This window comes from Filicampus tigris, chromosome 1 (assembly GCF_054856515.1).
Source record: "Filicampus tigris isolate MCC_2025a chromosome 1, RoL_Ftig_1.0, whole genome shotgun sequence".
Classification (NCBI taxonomy): Eukaryota; Metazoa; Chordata; class Actinopteri; order Syngnathiformes; family Syngnathidae; genus Filicampus; species Filicampus tigris.
This window is the reverse complement of record NC_141217.1, coordinates 11,187,501-11,202,307: the sequence shown is the minus strand read 5'-3', so window position 1 is coordinate 11,202,307 and position 14,807 is coordinate 11,187,501. Positions and strand designations below refer to the sequence as shown.

At 41.1% G+C, this 14,807-nt stretch overlaps 2 protein-coding genes across 3 annotated transcripts in view; one reads left to right on the top strand and one right to left on the bottom strand.

The window, feature by feature from the left end:
• Positions 1-1,926: 1,926 nt before the first annotated feature.
• Positions 1,927-7,101, top strand: LOC147152746 (chymotrypsin-like elastase family member 2A). 2 transcript variants are annotated; one of them, XM_086042647.1, is made up of 8 exons: positions 1,927-1,988; positions 2,138-2,226; positions 2,385-2,482; positions 5,395-5,517; positions 5,660-5,796; positions 6,136-6,281; positions 6,767-6,919; positions 7,032-7,101. In XM_086042647.1, exons 1-8 carry the CDS (start codon positions 1,949-1,951, stop codon positions 7,047-7,049), a joined length of 804 nt encoding a protein of 267 aa, XP_085898773.1. In that variant the 5' UTR covers positions 1,927-1,948; the 3' UTR covers positions 7,050-7,101. The 2 variants fall into 2 exon arrangements, with proteins under 2 accessions (XP_085898773.1, XP_085898783.1); XM_086042657.1 differs by lacking the exons at positions 1,927-1,988; positions 2,138-2,226; positions 2,385-2,482 and adding an exon at positions 4,486-4,598.
• A 668-nt stretch (positions 7,102-7,769) lies between these two features.
• Positions 7,770-14,807, bottom strand: part of tmem51a (transmembrane protein 51a) — a 12,918-nt gene continuing 5,880 nt past the window's right edge. Inside the window, exons 3-4 of the mRNA XM_086052137.1 lie at positions 14,235-14,711; positions 7,770-10,614 (exon numbers count right to left, since the gene is read on the bottom strand). Of these exons, the coding sequence (XP_085908263.1) occupies positions 10,221-10,614; positions 14,235-14,659 (819 nt within the window). The 5' untranslated portion in view covers positions 14,660-14,711 and the 3' untranslated portion in view covers positions 7,770-10,220. The remainder of the gene's footprint in view (positions 10,615-14,234; positions 14,712-14,807) is intronic.

Sequence of the window (14,807 nt, the reverse complement as noted above, 5' to 3'; positions counted from 1 at the left end):
ACCAAATTCAAGGTACCTCTGTAAGATGGATGGTACTAAGATGTAGGAAAAAAATATGAGAAAACATTGCTATAAAACATAATACTTTATTAACTTTACGAGGTCTAAGGCGCAGCAAACGTCTTGTGTGTTACGAAAGATTTCATGATAATAAAATGTGACGCCAATATTGATGAGTGAATTACTAAATTAGACATTAACGAATGAACAAAACTTAAAGTAAGTGAAAATGGAAGCAAATATGTAATAGGTTTTGGTTTTCTCTTTGTAGATATAACTCTGGGCCTTTATGGACCTTGCGTTGAGAACTTGGCCAAAGGAAAACTCAACAATCATCAATTGATTAATTGATGAAAAGTCCCCTCTCAACACTTATGTAAATGATTCAGTTGAGATTGAAATGTACTGTATATACAGTAGGGAAGTCACCAGTGAGACCAATAATGGCCATTGACGCCAGTGGTTTAAGTATTTTCTTTTCAAATCATTAAAATGTTTTATTTGTAATTTTACTACGTGCAGTATAGTAGTGTCAACCACAGTGAGTAAGTAAAATGCACTTTTTTTTGGAACTCGAATGCTTGAGTCTTTTCACAACGGCCAAATACAATGATTTGTCACCATCTTGTGGCACACTGCAGTAGGCCTACTAGTCAAGGACCCAACGTGGGCACATATAAGTTTTGACTTATTTTCAAGAAAACACAACAAATAGAGGGGTATTATACACGCACCAGGCACTTCACAGTCTATGAGGGGGAAACTGATATATGAAATAAAATTGTGACTTTTAAATTCATTCGTTTTACATTCATGTTAAACTGTACTGTATATGGAAAATGTTTGTTACTGCATGACATTGTGTTGACTTGTCTTTTGAATAGCCCTCTACTCATGTACAGTACTGCAATGCTGCTCAAGACAGTTATTACTCACCAATTACCAAAGCTCATCCCATAATGATTGTCCCACGCTTTGTCAAGATTGTTGGGAAGCAGGGTGAGTCGTTGGCACATGAATACATAAGAATAATTCTTTCCGGTTGGACCAAATTTTGAATTGGGAAAAAAAATGAAGAAAATAAATAAGTAAATAAACCTTGAAGCAGCCGAGTTATCATGATTGAGAGCTTATCTACCAATGCCAACAGCAATGGGAACCTCACAGATGTCTCAGTCAGGCATCGAAAAGGCAATACATACAGCATATCTGAACTATAATTTCTCTTAATTATCTCATTGTTAGGCATTATCAATAATTGTAAAAAGACTACAATTAAAAAGTTACATGACAAAAGAAAAATGCCTTGAAGTCAAGAATTTCTGTAAGACTAACATTACTGACATTGTATAATTTGACTTTAACTTTGTGTGGACAAGAAAAAGCGAGCGAAATAATATGTATATAGACAGAAAAGACGAACATTCCCTTTCAAAAAACACATTTTGTGTCATATCACGGTATACAGTACAGTATATACAGGTGCATCTCAATAAACTTGAATATCGTGGAAAACGTTCAATTATCTTTAAAAACTTTGAAGGATTTGGCCTACGAAAAATGTATTTTCTGTGTTCAATCTATATTAGGTGCTTCCACTTTTTTAATTACTGAAATAATTAATGTAATGTATACCATATTCTAATTTATTGAGCTGTATATATATATATATATATATATATATATATATATATATATATATATATATATATATATATATATATATATTAGTGTGTCATTTATTATTTTTAGTGTTTTAGTCTGTCAAGTTTGCATTCAAGACACATACTGTAATAAACAAAACCAAAGAATCCAATGCTAAGTGAAAGAGTGATGGGAAAATGCTTCCACTAACCACATGTTGAATTCTCCCTACTTAACGCTTGTTTGAAATTCTGTGTGTATCGTGCTGTTTTCCTGAGGACAGTCACTTGGACACGGAGCAGTCATGAGGAAGCTGATTATTCTCACTTTGATGGTAGCTGACGGTAAGAATGTTGACATATTTATGTTGAATACTGACTGCTTGCAATTGAGAGTAACTCTTTGATGTGCATTGTGTTGATTAGAAGATGTTGCTGTTGCACAAAATACAATGTCAAAAAGGAACATTCTTGTTTTGCTGACATGTTTTTAGTCTGTGGATGTGGCATTCCAGTCTACCCTCCTGTGCAGGGTCGAGTAGTAGCAGGAATGGACGTCAAGCCACACAGTTGGCCCTGGCAGGTGAGGTCCCACAAAAGGGAAGCATTTGTCCATATCTGATGATGTCTGTAATACTAATGGTTTTGCACTGACTTAAAAACTATTTTAGTCAATTTTCGCAACCCTGCAAGGATCCAAAAAATGCATTTACCAGTCTACTGTCTTACCGTGCTGTACAGGTTTCTCTCCAGACGGACAGCAGTGGGCGCTGGAGTCATGTGTGTGGGGGAACTTTGATTACATCCGAGTGGGTCCTCACTGCTGCACACTGCATCAAGTAAGACTGAACACAGGAGGAATGTGGGCACTTTCATCAGCACACTGAGGAAGGTTAAGAAAACTCTACTAACACTAATAATTCCCTACTAATTCATCCTTATCAGAGGGCAGCACGGTGGGCTGACGGTAAGCAATAGCCAGAGGTCTCAGGCTCAAATCTCGGCATGAAGTTTGCATATTCTCCTCATATTTTCCTCATGCTTGTGCTAGTTTGCTCTGGGCATACTCTTCTGGGCTTCCTCCCCCATTCAAAAAGTGTGTATCTCAGGTTTATTGAAGACTTAAAATTGTCAATAGGGCAATGGCTGCTTTTCTGTATGTGCCCTGTGATTGGCTGACGACCAGTCCAAACCACCTGAGATAGGCTCTGTTCACCCGAATGAGGAAAAGTCCTATAGAGCAGTTTTCCCCAACTTTTATTGAGCCTAGGTATGTACAGTGTTTTACAGAGGTGCAGGTTTGCCAGTCTGTCGTTTTGTCATCCGTCAGCAGCCTGGGTAACCCATTCAGCCATCAATCTAGGGCTGCTCGGTTAATCGATTTTGAACCGTAACCAAATTTTCTGGATAAAACGTTTTTAATAACGTTCAAATCGGGCGCGTTAGATTTTTTTATTTTTGGTGTATCTAAGCCACCGTAGTTTCCTCGGCATTACCGCTTCCTCCCACGAGCGCGCATTCCGAAACAACGACAACATCTATGGCTACAGGCGATTCTGCTATTTGCTCAGGCAAGTGAGCGTTTAGTTAATAAATCGGGTAAATATAGATCTGCAGTGTAGTGTGTGACCCGCATGTACAATACAACTTGTGAGCAAGTAACTCAACGTCTGAAAGGCGTTTTTTTTCTCCACTACAACGAACCTCTGGTCCAGCCGGACTATGCATCCGTACTCAAGCTTGACAGTGCATTGTATTATTGAGTGACAGTTTTGCACTAATCCTTGATTTATGTTTAAGTAAGACCAGGGAGAAAGACTGTTTGGTTTACAGACTTGAATGACTACCTTTTCTCATGTTGATGATTTCGTTTCAGATGGTATATACACTTTCTTATTTCATTATTGGTTTAATCAAGAACAGATCTGAAATCTATTGTGTAAGTAAAATGCTGATAATCCTAATGGATTGTTCTGAGTGTATTAAGTTAAATTGACTGGCATTTTGAGTTCAAAGAAAGAAAAATTAAGTTCAAATAAAATATATTCAAAATACTTCATTTTTCATTATTTTTATTCGACAAAGAAATCGTAATCAGAAAATCGGGTTTGAGAGAAGATAATTGGGATTTTCTTGTTAGGCAAAATCGAACAGCCCTACGTCAATCCGTCTATTTTTCAAGCCGAACTAAACTGTAATCGTCTGTCGGTCAGTCCGTCATGTTATTTCAACGGCGCTTCCGTCAGTAAACGTCAAAGGTTCGTCAATTGTCAATCCAGGGGAAAAAAACAGATATGCTCAAACAGCATCACACTCACATTTCACATTTCACACATCCTACATTTTCCAATTATTGAACTGTTAAGTGGGACCCTGCTACAGCTTTAACTTTTAAAGTTTTGCTTACTTTAACCAGAATTCCGTGTCACATTGTTGCCAAATTTAAGGTACAATCCTGGTGGATTAAAATGCTTCCTAGTCCTTGTGCAAACTGAAATAAAGTTGCCATGACAATAAGTGATTGTTTTTTCCTTCCACGTTGACATCGTCTTTTTCTTCTTTGTCTTCTTCTGTCTTTGCGTGGTTGGCAAACAACTTTTAGTGCATAAATGCCACCTTCTGCAATCGAGTATGTGTGTGTGTGTGTGTGTGTGTGGGCGGGGGCTGGGCGGGGGTCCGTGTGTGTGTGTGTGGGCGGGGGGCTGCAAAATATCGTTTCACAACCCAAGAATAAAAATAGAAATGTAAAACTTAACTCACAAGAAATTCTCTGTAAAACTGATTCTGTCTTTGGTGCATACCCCCACCTACTGTACATATACGGTCAATGCAGTCTACTCCAGGAAGCATGCCTTCGAAACAACACATGCGAGACAGACAGCACATTTACATCTCTCGTCAGCAAAACGGGTGTCTGTCAATGATGGACTGTGAGGTCCGTCAGGACTTGACCAGGTTAGTGAATATTACCAAAGCTGGGCATTCCGCCTATGTGACGGATCGGTCCTATCCGCCTATGATCGATGCCCATTTTGTAGAGCACGGGTGGCCAAGTCCGGTCCTCAAGAGCCATTACCCAGCCTGTTTTAGGTTTATCCCTACGGCAACACACCTGTTTCAAATGATCAGCTCATCAGCCAGATTTGCAAAAGCCTGATAATGAGTCTGATGATTTGAATCAGGCCATAGGGATAAACCTAAAACAGGCTGAATTGTGGCTCTTGAGGACCGGACTTGGCCACCCCTGTAATGTAGGCGATAAACAATAGACAGGAACCTTTAAAAAAATAGCCGACTAAGCATAGTCGGAATCCCATTTTTCTGTCTATATAATTGTCTATCGTCTATTTTCGCGGTGAGGTTTCAATGGCCACGGCGAGGCTTTTTGATAGCTTCTGAGTCCTAAAAGGAGACACATTTAGTCTGGCCGCGGTGAGCCTTCCATGTAACAGTGAGACTTTCGTTTCGAATATCACTCATCTTGGGGGGTGGGGACTGGTACTAATGGACGTTGGTTGAAGTTGTTGGACGGAAACGCTTATGGAAGGACGCTTAAAATGATAGGCGGACCTGCCTTTAGGTGATTACTATATGATCCAGTCAGACAAGAAGGCGGATAAACGGACGGCGGAAGGATACCTACGGCTGCAGGTGGAAGTCAATAAACGGACTGTGAAATTTTAGTAAAATAAATACTCCTGTTTAATATCTTAAAGAAAAACACTGCGTCCTCTTATGTGCCATCCCACAGTGGCCGTTACAATTATAGAGTGGAAGTGGGTAAGCACAGCTTAAAGACGAGTGAGGAGAACTCAGTAACCCGGAGGGCGGCCGGCATCATCACCCATGAAGGTTACAACATCCTGCTCAGCCGGTAACAGCATCAACACGACACCCATCCACATTACTTCACATCAACAGGGCTTCATAAAAGTGGGCTCATGTTGACGTGTCAGGACATTCTCATGTTTAACACGCAATGATGTGCCATGCCCTGCTGCATGTGGCTTTTGCAGCAATGACATTGCCTTGATCAGGCTCTCCACCTCTGTGGTCTTCTCTGACACGATCATGCCATCCTGCCTCCCACAACGTAATGCCATCCTTCCCCATGGCACTGCATGCTACATAACTGGCTGGGGTCGGTTGTCCAGTGAGTACTCAGTCTAGGGCTGTCACTAATGAATCAATTTGCATTTGATTATCCTACCTAACGACTCTTTCCATTGAATAATTGAGTAATCGGACACAGGGGACCAGGGTTCAAATCCCAGTTATGAATGACAACATCGTAGTGGGTATGCTATACCCGAATTAACAGGTACTACCGGTACCAAACCTGGATAAAAATGAGTGTGATGCATCAGGAAGGGCATCCTGTGAATAAACTAGTGGTTTACTGTAAAATGAATTGGAAGGATTTTCGTCATATGGCAGAAGACCATAATTCTAGCCACTAGTATTATTTAGCATACTGCGTTGTTTCTCTCAGCTGAGGGTGTGCCAGCTGACATCCTGCAGCAGGCTCTCCTGCCTGTGATTGACCACGACACCTGCTCGCAGCACGATTGGTGGGGCGTCCTGGCAACTGACAAGATGGTCTGCGCTGGTGGAGACGGCATCACTGCCGGCTGTAATGTGAGTGAAAAAGAAAAACTGCGAACATTTTTTTTCAAGAATATGTTCCCAGCAGGCCCACTGGTTGAAACACGGCATTCAGATTTATTTTGCGTTTGTGGAATATAAATTAAGCAGCAAAATGCATTCGTTTTTAGCCATCTCTGGGGGCGGCCATTTTGTCCTCTGTCGACTGAAAATGACATCACAACTGCTCACAACGACCAATCACGGCTGACCTGTTTTCTGAATCTGAGCCGTGATTGGTCGTTGTGAGCAGTTGTGATGTCATTTTCAGTCGACAGAAGACAGAATGGCTGCCCCCGGAGATGGCTAAAAACGAGTGAATTAACACTTATTCCACAAACGCAATATTCATCCAGCTGTTTCAACTAGTGGGCTTGCATAGAACATATTCCTGAAAAAATAATTTGTGCGTTGATTTCCCCCTTTAAGGCAATAAACAAATAAGTGAAACGTAGGATTTATTTGTGCATAACTGACAGGGAGACTCTGGGGGCCCTTTGAACTGCCAGAACCCTGATGGCTCCTGGACCGTACATGGCGTGGTGAGCTTTGGTTCAGGACAGGGCTGTAATATCTTCCAGAAGCCAACCGTGTTTACTCAGGTCATCTCCTATCTGGACTGGATTGACAGAGTAAGCAACATTTTTCACTTTCACCAGCATAGCCCAAGAAGCCGGAGGTAGACAAAAACTGGCTTTGAAAAACAAGCGGTGTATGTAATACTGTTTTCTCATGTGTCTACAGGTTAAGAGCAACTATTGATTCAGCTGTTCAAATGGCAAAATAAAAGGGGTCTAATTTGAACAACAATGAATGAACTTTCACAGTCTTTTAGTAAGATATTTTATGGGCATATCATTAAGTTCTGACACTAAAATCTTTAATTATTGAATAATACTGCTATTATTCTGCAGTCTACTTTGCCAAGTTTTCAATTCGCCCGTCTCCTTTCTTATTGTAGGAAATATTGTATTTAGTTTAAAGTTAGCTAAGCGGGCAGAGGTGGGCATTCCGTCAGACTAACGGACCGTTTTACTGATGATTGACGAATGATGGGACACCTTTTAAAATCAACGGACTGTGAATGACGGGGTGGGTTTTCATCCGTCAGTGTAATCCTCACTAACCGCGTATGCCAGTGATGGTCCATCACTCCGTCACTGATGGACCGTTAGTCCGTCACTGGCGGACGCTCGTTTTTCTGATGTTTTTTTGGGGGGTGACCGACTGACAGACCAACTGACTTCTGATGACAAATTAACTGATGGATTGACGGACTGACGATTCCAATTCAGTTTGTCATGAAAAATCTCGGACTGAAGAATGACGGAGAGGTACCCTGGCCACTGACGGATGATGGACCAGGAACATTTTGTAAAATGCCCACGTCTGTAAGCAGGTTTAAAAGCTATTGCACAAATACAGTATCACTGTTTTCATCTTTCAAAGTTAAAAAAAAAAAAAAAAAAAGAGTAAACATGGTTCACTGAAATCTCTTTTTATTCCGACATAATACTCTCAAAATAAATTGCTTTCAATTCACAGTGGTGAAAAGGCATTTTTACCTAAATAGTTTCAAAATACATAAAAATGAAATTGAGTTTGAGTCCTAAAAAACATAAGACAGCATAAATGTGTTCAGACTCTTAATGGAAAACAAAATGTTTTCTGCAACTGTCATTCGTCACGGAAAAACCATCCACCTTTTTTTCCAAGAATCATTCATTTGTGGAAGATAAATTCTTGCGAGCAAATGAGGTACGCCATGACCTAAACCAGTAAATACAACAGAGAAAGGTTATTCCAGGAGCTCTGAGTGACTAAACGACTTTTGTTGCTTCGTACAAATGCTCGCAGTATATCATTTATTCCTCTTATCCCATTAAAGCGCAAGTCAACCCAAACATATTTTTTTCAAGAATATGTTCCCAGCAGGCCCACTAGTTGAAACACGGCATTCTGGTTAATTTTGTGTTTGTGGAATATAAATTGAGCAGCAAAATACACTCGTATTTAGCCATCTTTGGGGGTGGCCATTTTGTCTTCTGTCGACTGAAAATGACTCACAACGACCAATCACAGCTGACCTGTTTTCTGAATCTGAGCCGTGATTGTTTTTTGTGAGCAGTTGTGATGTCATTTTCAGTCGACACAAGACAAAATGGCCGCCCCCAGAGATGGCTAAAAACGAGTGGATTAACACTTATTCCACAAACGCAATATCAATCAGAATGCCCTGTTTCAACTAGTAGGCTTGCATGGAACATATTCTTAAAAAAAATACGTTTGGGTTGACTTCCACTTTAACTACATCACTTGACTCCATTCAAACAGGGCAAAAGAACACTTGCAATGTTTGATCCATTTATTCCTATGTGTGTTATTCTCATCTGACATTTGGCAGGTATTGATAAAACACTGCATGCTAATGGCAACATTTGCCCCAGAATGGAGAGCCTTGTGCTGCGTGGCTCCTTGCCAGCGTGCTCGGAAGTGAAAACAGGGCCGTGAGTCAAGCTGTGGTTGATGAGCAAGCCTTGCTGTTAGAACAGTGCAGCTGCACACTCAAAGAGACTCTCTGTGGGTCTTCTTGAATGAGACGACAACTACAAAAAATGGCCTACAGTGGAGTGGAGTCTATGCTGCTGCTTTGGGATCGTGAGTGTTATTCCCGTGACTACTGCGTGAAGGGAGGCCTCTTGGCTTTTCACGGGGTTCTTCTATTGTTCCCTTGTTTACCTCCTTCCCTACAGGATGTTTTTAAGAGAACAACTGACACTGAATTAGGAACAGCAGAAGTCAGTTTGGTTGGAGTAACTATTGAGGTAGGGGCAGTCAAACTGCAAAGTGGGGGAGAGAGACAATGGGCATAATTTAAAGAGTACATGTGGAAAAAATAATCGTGTGTTTGTAACAAGTAACTATTTTTAATGGTGAACCACTCATTGTCGGCAAACCATTTTTCTTTCACCACACCGCCACGATCCCGTGACAAAAACCATTCCACAATATTGTTAAATCCTAAAATTAATTACAAAATGCATAAATATTGTAAAATGTATTTGAATTTCAACGCTGCGTGTATGGGAACTGTTAATGCTAACAAAGGCAGGTAAGTGCAATAAAAAAAAAGTGTAATAAGTACAATGTGCTTTTCTGTGCTGACAAAAGTTACAAAAAGTAGAAAGGCATGGTCATAGAAAAACAATATACACCACCATCATCCAATTGTTAATGATGGAATACAGTACCTCCCCTAAAGTTACTGTAATGTCTGACGTGTGGAGTGCAATGTGGAAATGCACGCCTTGTTGGAATGTGATTTTGCGGGTCACAATGGTGATGATACTAATGTTGCTGTGCTGGGAAAATACAGTTCCAGTTCAAGCCTGTCGCTAATTTTAGTAGAATTTCCCATTGAATCAATTCCAGAGTTTACAAAATCAAAGGCATACTGGTCTTAGGTAAGAAAAGCACGTGCTGCTTGAACAATCTTGTCTTTGTTACGAAGCTCTAAAAGCGATGATATCACAGCCACTCAGGGTTGTGTGTGTGTTAACAGTTGTGGTAGATGGGGTCAAGCCTGCAGAGACAAACGTCACCCACTTTGTTGGCTGGAGTCAGTGACAGTCGCTTGAACCGTTGCTCCTGGTCCTCAAGTGCGCACAAATAACCCCCAGTCAAGTCTCTTGAGCTGTTCCATCTAATGAATCTATTTAGGCATGGCAAGGAACTGTATTTGGTGCTTGTCCATCATATGCTCAAATGATGCAGAGCTGTAGAATTGTTATGTTTCAGTCTTTGTTCTTTGGAATGATCACATGACACAAAGTTGACTGACAAGAAGATGCTATGGGGGACTGCTGTGCATGAGTTCACCAAGGCCAGTCCTGCTGGAAGGTTCTAGTTCCTGTGTAGGTTTGAAAGTCATCATCAGAGTGGGGGCACCTTGTCCTCATACTGTGGTGGTGGGGTGAGAGGTTCTATACTGATGCCAGCAGCCGGTTGAGAACTGGGCACCTTCTCCGATTTGATCCTGCGGATTTTGATGGGGAGGAGCTTGCGAGCACTTTTACCAGGTTTCCGATTTGAGGCGGAAGCAGCTGCAGGTGTGGCGCCGGAGGTGGGGTCAAGCTGCGATCCAGGATCCGCAACGTCTGGACCTTCAAATTCATATTGCACCCCATCGACTTGGACCAAGTCATCGTAGGAGGGGAGCTGGGAGGAGGAGCTGGGCTGAATATTGCTCTGACGGACAGGGTACTGGCCACTGCCTACCGCCTCCTCATAGGTAGGCACAGCATAGCGCTGGGTGTTTTGCTCGGCACTGCACACATGGAAATAGAAATAAGCAGAGGTAAAACGGCATAACTGGTCATCGCAATAACCTAGAACGGTGAGGGAAATAATAGATCGCATTTCATGGTCTGCCGTCAGCGCAATGCATATATTGATTGAGACGCAGAAAGCCCATGTCCAGACAAACTAGAGTGGCCCAATTATCGTCTAGCTTGTTACATTGAAAATTCATGATGTGCTGGGCAAGGCTGCTTCGTTCCAGTTTTGGATGGTAGCGTTCATTACAAAGTGAGTGCTAGCAGCTCCATCTGCAGAGTCTGGCGGGCCACTGCCTTACTTGGCCCTTATGCAAGTGGACCATATGAGCAAAAAGTGACAATAATGTCCCTGATCAGCAACTTTATCTGGATCTACACCAAAATGTTAGGGGCACTTCCGCTGGGCAAGTTGTATTGTACCAGGTTTTGGGGTTGTTACCCCTTCCTCCTCCTGCCCCCACAGTGCTCTTATTCAAGTTTCAACACATTTGCATAACATCGCTGTCGGGCAGAATCCTCGCATCTCTTCGCTGCTTTTTTGGATATAATCAAATAAAGACCATACTCTTGCTTGAATTACCTTAGTATACCTTGGATTGCTATCGTCTACTGTTTCACACTAACATCAAGACAAGAATTTGAATATTTAAATCCAAAACGTTTTGTTTTTAAAACATATCTTGCGCTAATGCTTAAGTCAATGTAATATCCCATTTAATGCTAACAACAAATTAGCATCGACTTTGGAGTGATATTGCTTCAAATAATGCACACAGGTACGATAACACTAGTCAAAGGACACATTCTTCTTCCTCTGTTCTCATTCTGTGTGTGTACTCCATCTATGCACACCAATACACTGCCATCAAGAGGCCAAAACAAGTGCAAGAACAGCCAGTATTTGTTTTTATTGTTTTTTTTTTCCAATTGCTATTATTTTAGTTTATACTGTTATTTTAACTTTCTAACTAATTTAGTTTTCATTCCAAGTTTTATTTAAATTAGAGTTTTGAAGGATTGAAGGAATTTTCCTTTCCTCAAAATTCAAGGATACATACAGCCAAGGACTTTTTTGTCGTACCAACACACATTTCTAAATGACATGAGACAAAATACAATCCCTGAGATCCCAGGGTAGCCCAGTAAATCCCAAGCCTTAAAATAGCATGACACGAAAATAACATAAAATAAAATAAATATGATAAAGAGAGGGCAATGCTTATTCAATGTGTGCAAAGATGGAAGGCATCAAAGGTGCGGATGTCGCAGAATGAAAATGCAACAGACTTAAATTTCACATATTTTACAAGGTCATTTTGTACTTGCAGTGTTCAAGAATAAAGTGTTCAACACGCAGGGATGAATGGACATGAGGCTATGCTGACAGTTTTGAGTAGTTGAGTTTCAGTAGCTGAATAAACACTAAGTTTTGAAATCAGTGAATAATCATTTTTAATAAACAGCGTTTCAATTATTGTGACTATTATTTTTTCCGTAATCGTCCAGCCCTACTATACATGCATACCAATGATGTGCCGTCAGGGCCTTCAAGGCCAGCTCTGCAGGCCTAAACATTATCAAAAGCACTGATCTGCATTTAAAACTTTGTACACATTTGTAAAATAATGTATGAATTTATTTCCAACAGTCTTTTGTCTTGATTCAATATCGTGTGTCTTGACAGTGCAGCTTAAAGTCGTTTGTGGGTTAGCGTTTGTTAGAATAATTGTTCATTGGTTATTCCAAATTTGCTCTTACAAGTATTGTAATGCATTAATTCAGCATGATAAAACTTGTTGAATCATGTAAGTCGAAGTTGTTTATGAAGAAAGTGGAATGTGAGAGCTACCAAATAGGAACGACGCTCTTATCGAAGGGCATCCCGTGGTGAGACGCTGAGTTATTGGGACAGACTATATAACAATAACTACGAACTTTCACACACACACACACACAGTCTTCGAACTGTTTGCCACGATGCTACATGTTACCCCCACCCTTTAGAGTAGCAATTTCTATGTATACAATTAGGGACCACCCTAAGAAAATAAAAAGAGAAGAGGCGGAGGGGCTGATCAGATCATCGTTATGAGCAATTGTAATTGTACAGTTCCCTTCGCTCTCCTCGCGAGTAAAAAGACTGCGTTGAGTGTCTTCTCTCTTCATTGTGTGCGTTGTTTATTAATGTCTTAAGTGTGAACCTGACAGCATTATTATTTTTTTTTTTTTTTTTTGTCTAATCAGGTTTCAGTTTCTATGTGTTGCAATATTGGTGTAAGCTTTCCAAGGGCTTCAGATGCAGGATTCCAGAGCCCATATCATTGCAACAACAACATTTTTTTTTTTTTTTAAAGAATCCGAGCCAACCAATTTCATATTCCGTATAGGAGAGCCTGCATGCTTCCCTTCCAGGTAGATCAGCACTTTTGGGAGCTGGGTCGGGGGGAAGGGGTGTCTTAGTGAAAACCTACATCTGAAAGTTATGGCCCGCCACTGTTGGATGAATGGATAGAAACATACATACATACAGACTCAGGCATAGCGCTAGGATTTGTTTTTCTCCCATGGCTAAGAGCGGGCTTGACTGATATGTGGGGGGGCTGAGAAAAAAATAGTTTTTCATGACTTCACTTACTTGAGAGGTTCTGTCGTTTTTTTTAGAATAAAGTATAATACACACTAGTGGTGCGCGGTAGAGATGTATATTCAATGAATTTGCCCGAAGGTAAATATTTGGACCGTATCGTCTAATCGCCGTAATTGATTGTCTTGTATGCCTTCTGTTTAAGTCCCTTAGACATGCCTGTAACATACATACATACATACATTTTCTGAACCGCCTACATGTTTTCATCCAAAGACCTAAAAGGATCAAAAATTACAGTACACTTAGTTTTGAGCCTATCTTTAGAGCCCAAGGTTTTTCCTGCGTATAAAATTTGCAGGTGGCCACCTTCTCCTTCTACACCTTTCGGGACACCTCCGACTCAGGACACCACCGATTCTGAAAGTTCTATCCTCATGAAAATTGTTGTCTGAACAGTGTTGCACCAGTTGATGTTATTTTTAACTGCAAATGCGGGACTATGCTGTGGCACCGGTGAACCAGAAACAGTCGGAAGTTGCCCCTAAAACCATCAAAGAAGAGCTGCAAGTAACAGAGTTTCTTCACGATTGCAAAGGTGCCAGAAAATTTAGGGCATTTTCAAACAGTTGTTGTTTTTTTTTGTAACCAACATCTAATTTCTCAAAGAATAAAAATCACCAGGAAAAGCCTGGAGCCTCTCTAAAATCGGCCTGTTTTGAGGAGGCGGTCAATCATGTCACATGAAAATAATTCACAGCCTCATGTTACTCATGCAGGCAGGGTGTGCCAAAACCAAAGGAGGCTTGATTACCTTGATAACTGGGAGCAGAGAAAAGGCAAGTGGTTACTTCTTAGCATCAAATTAGAGTCTAAAGGAAAAAGTGAGCACCGATAAAAACACTAAAAGCTTTAATTGTATTTTCACTTGTGGGGGCAGCATTTCATCACTATTGAATTTCACTTGTATTGCAACACTGTATTGGGATGTGTTTATATTTTTAAAAAGAACATGATTTCACTTACATTTCTACGTCCCCATTCTCCCTGGCTGTGACACCTCTGCGGTTCTGGGCCTCCTGGAGCCTCCGCTGCTCCCTCTGCTTGTTCCTCATTCCCAGACATAAGGAAAGCAATAGCATGACCACCCCTGAGGCCACCAGGACAAAGGCCACAGAGGAAGCTTTACTTTTCCTGTTCCCAGATGAATCACCTTCTCCACCACCTGCACTACTGTTGCTGTTGTCACCAGTCGGGCCTGCAGGCACCACACTCCATACGATCATGACGATGCCAAGGGCCACGAGTCCAACACCCAGAGCACAGAGTGCATACTGGGAACCAGAATTTCCACTGTTCTCGTTGCTGCTGTTGTTGTTGTTGTTGTTATTATTGTCATTTGTGTGTCCTCTGCTGTGGGGGCTTGATTGTCCATCCACACCGGAACGCATCTTGACAGTCACGCCAATGCAATTAGTCGAGCAAGTGGAATGATGTCAAAAACTACAGAGAAAAACACAAGTATTTAACATTGCTTGGGAAAAAAAATGTGTACAGCTATTTGGTGAGGCTGACAGGTCAAAACATCAATACATGAAG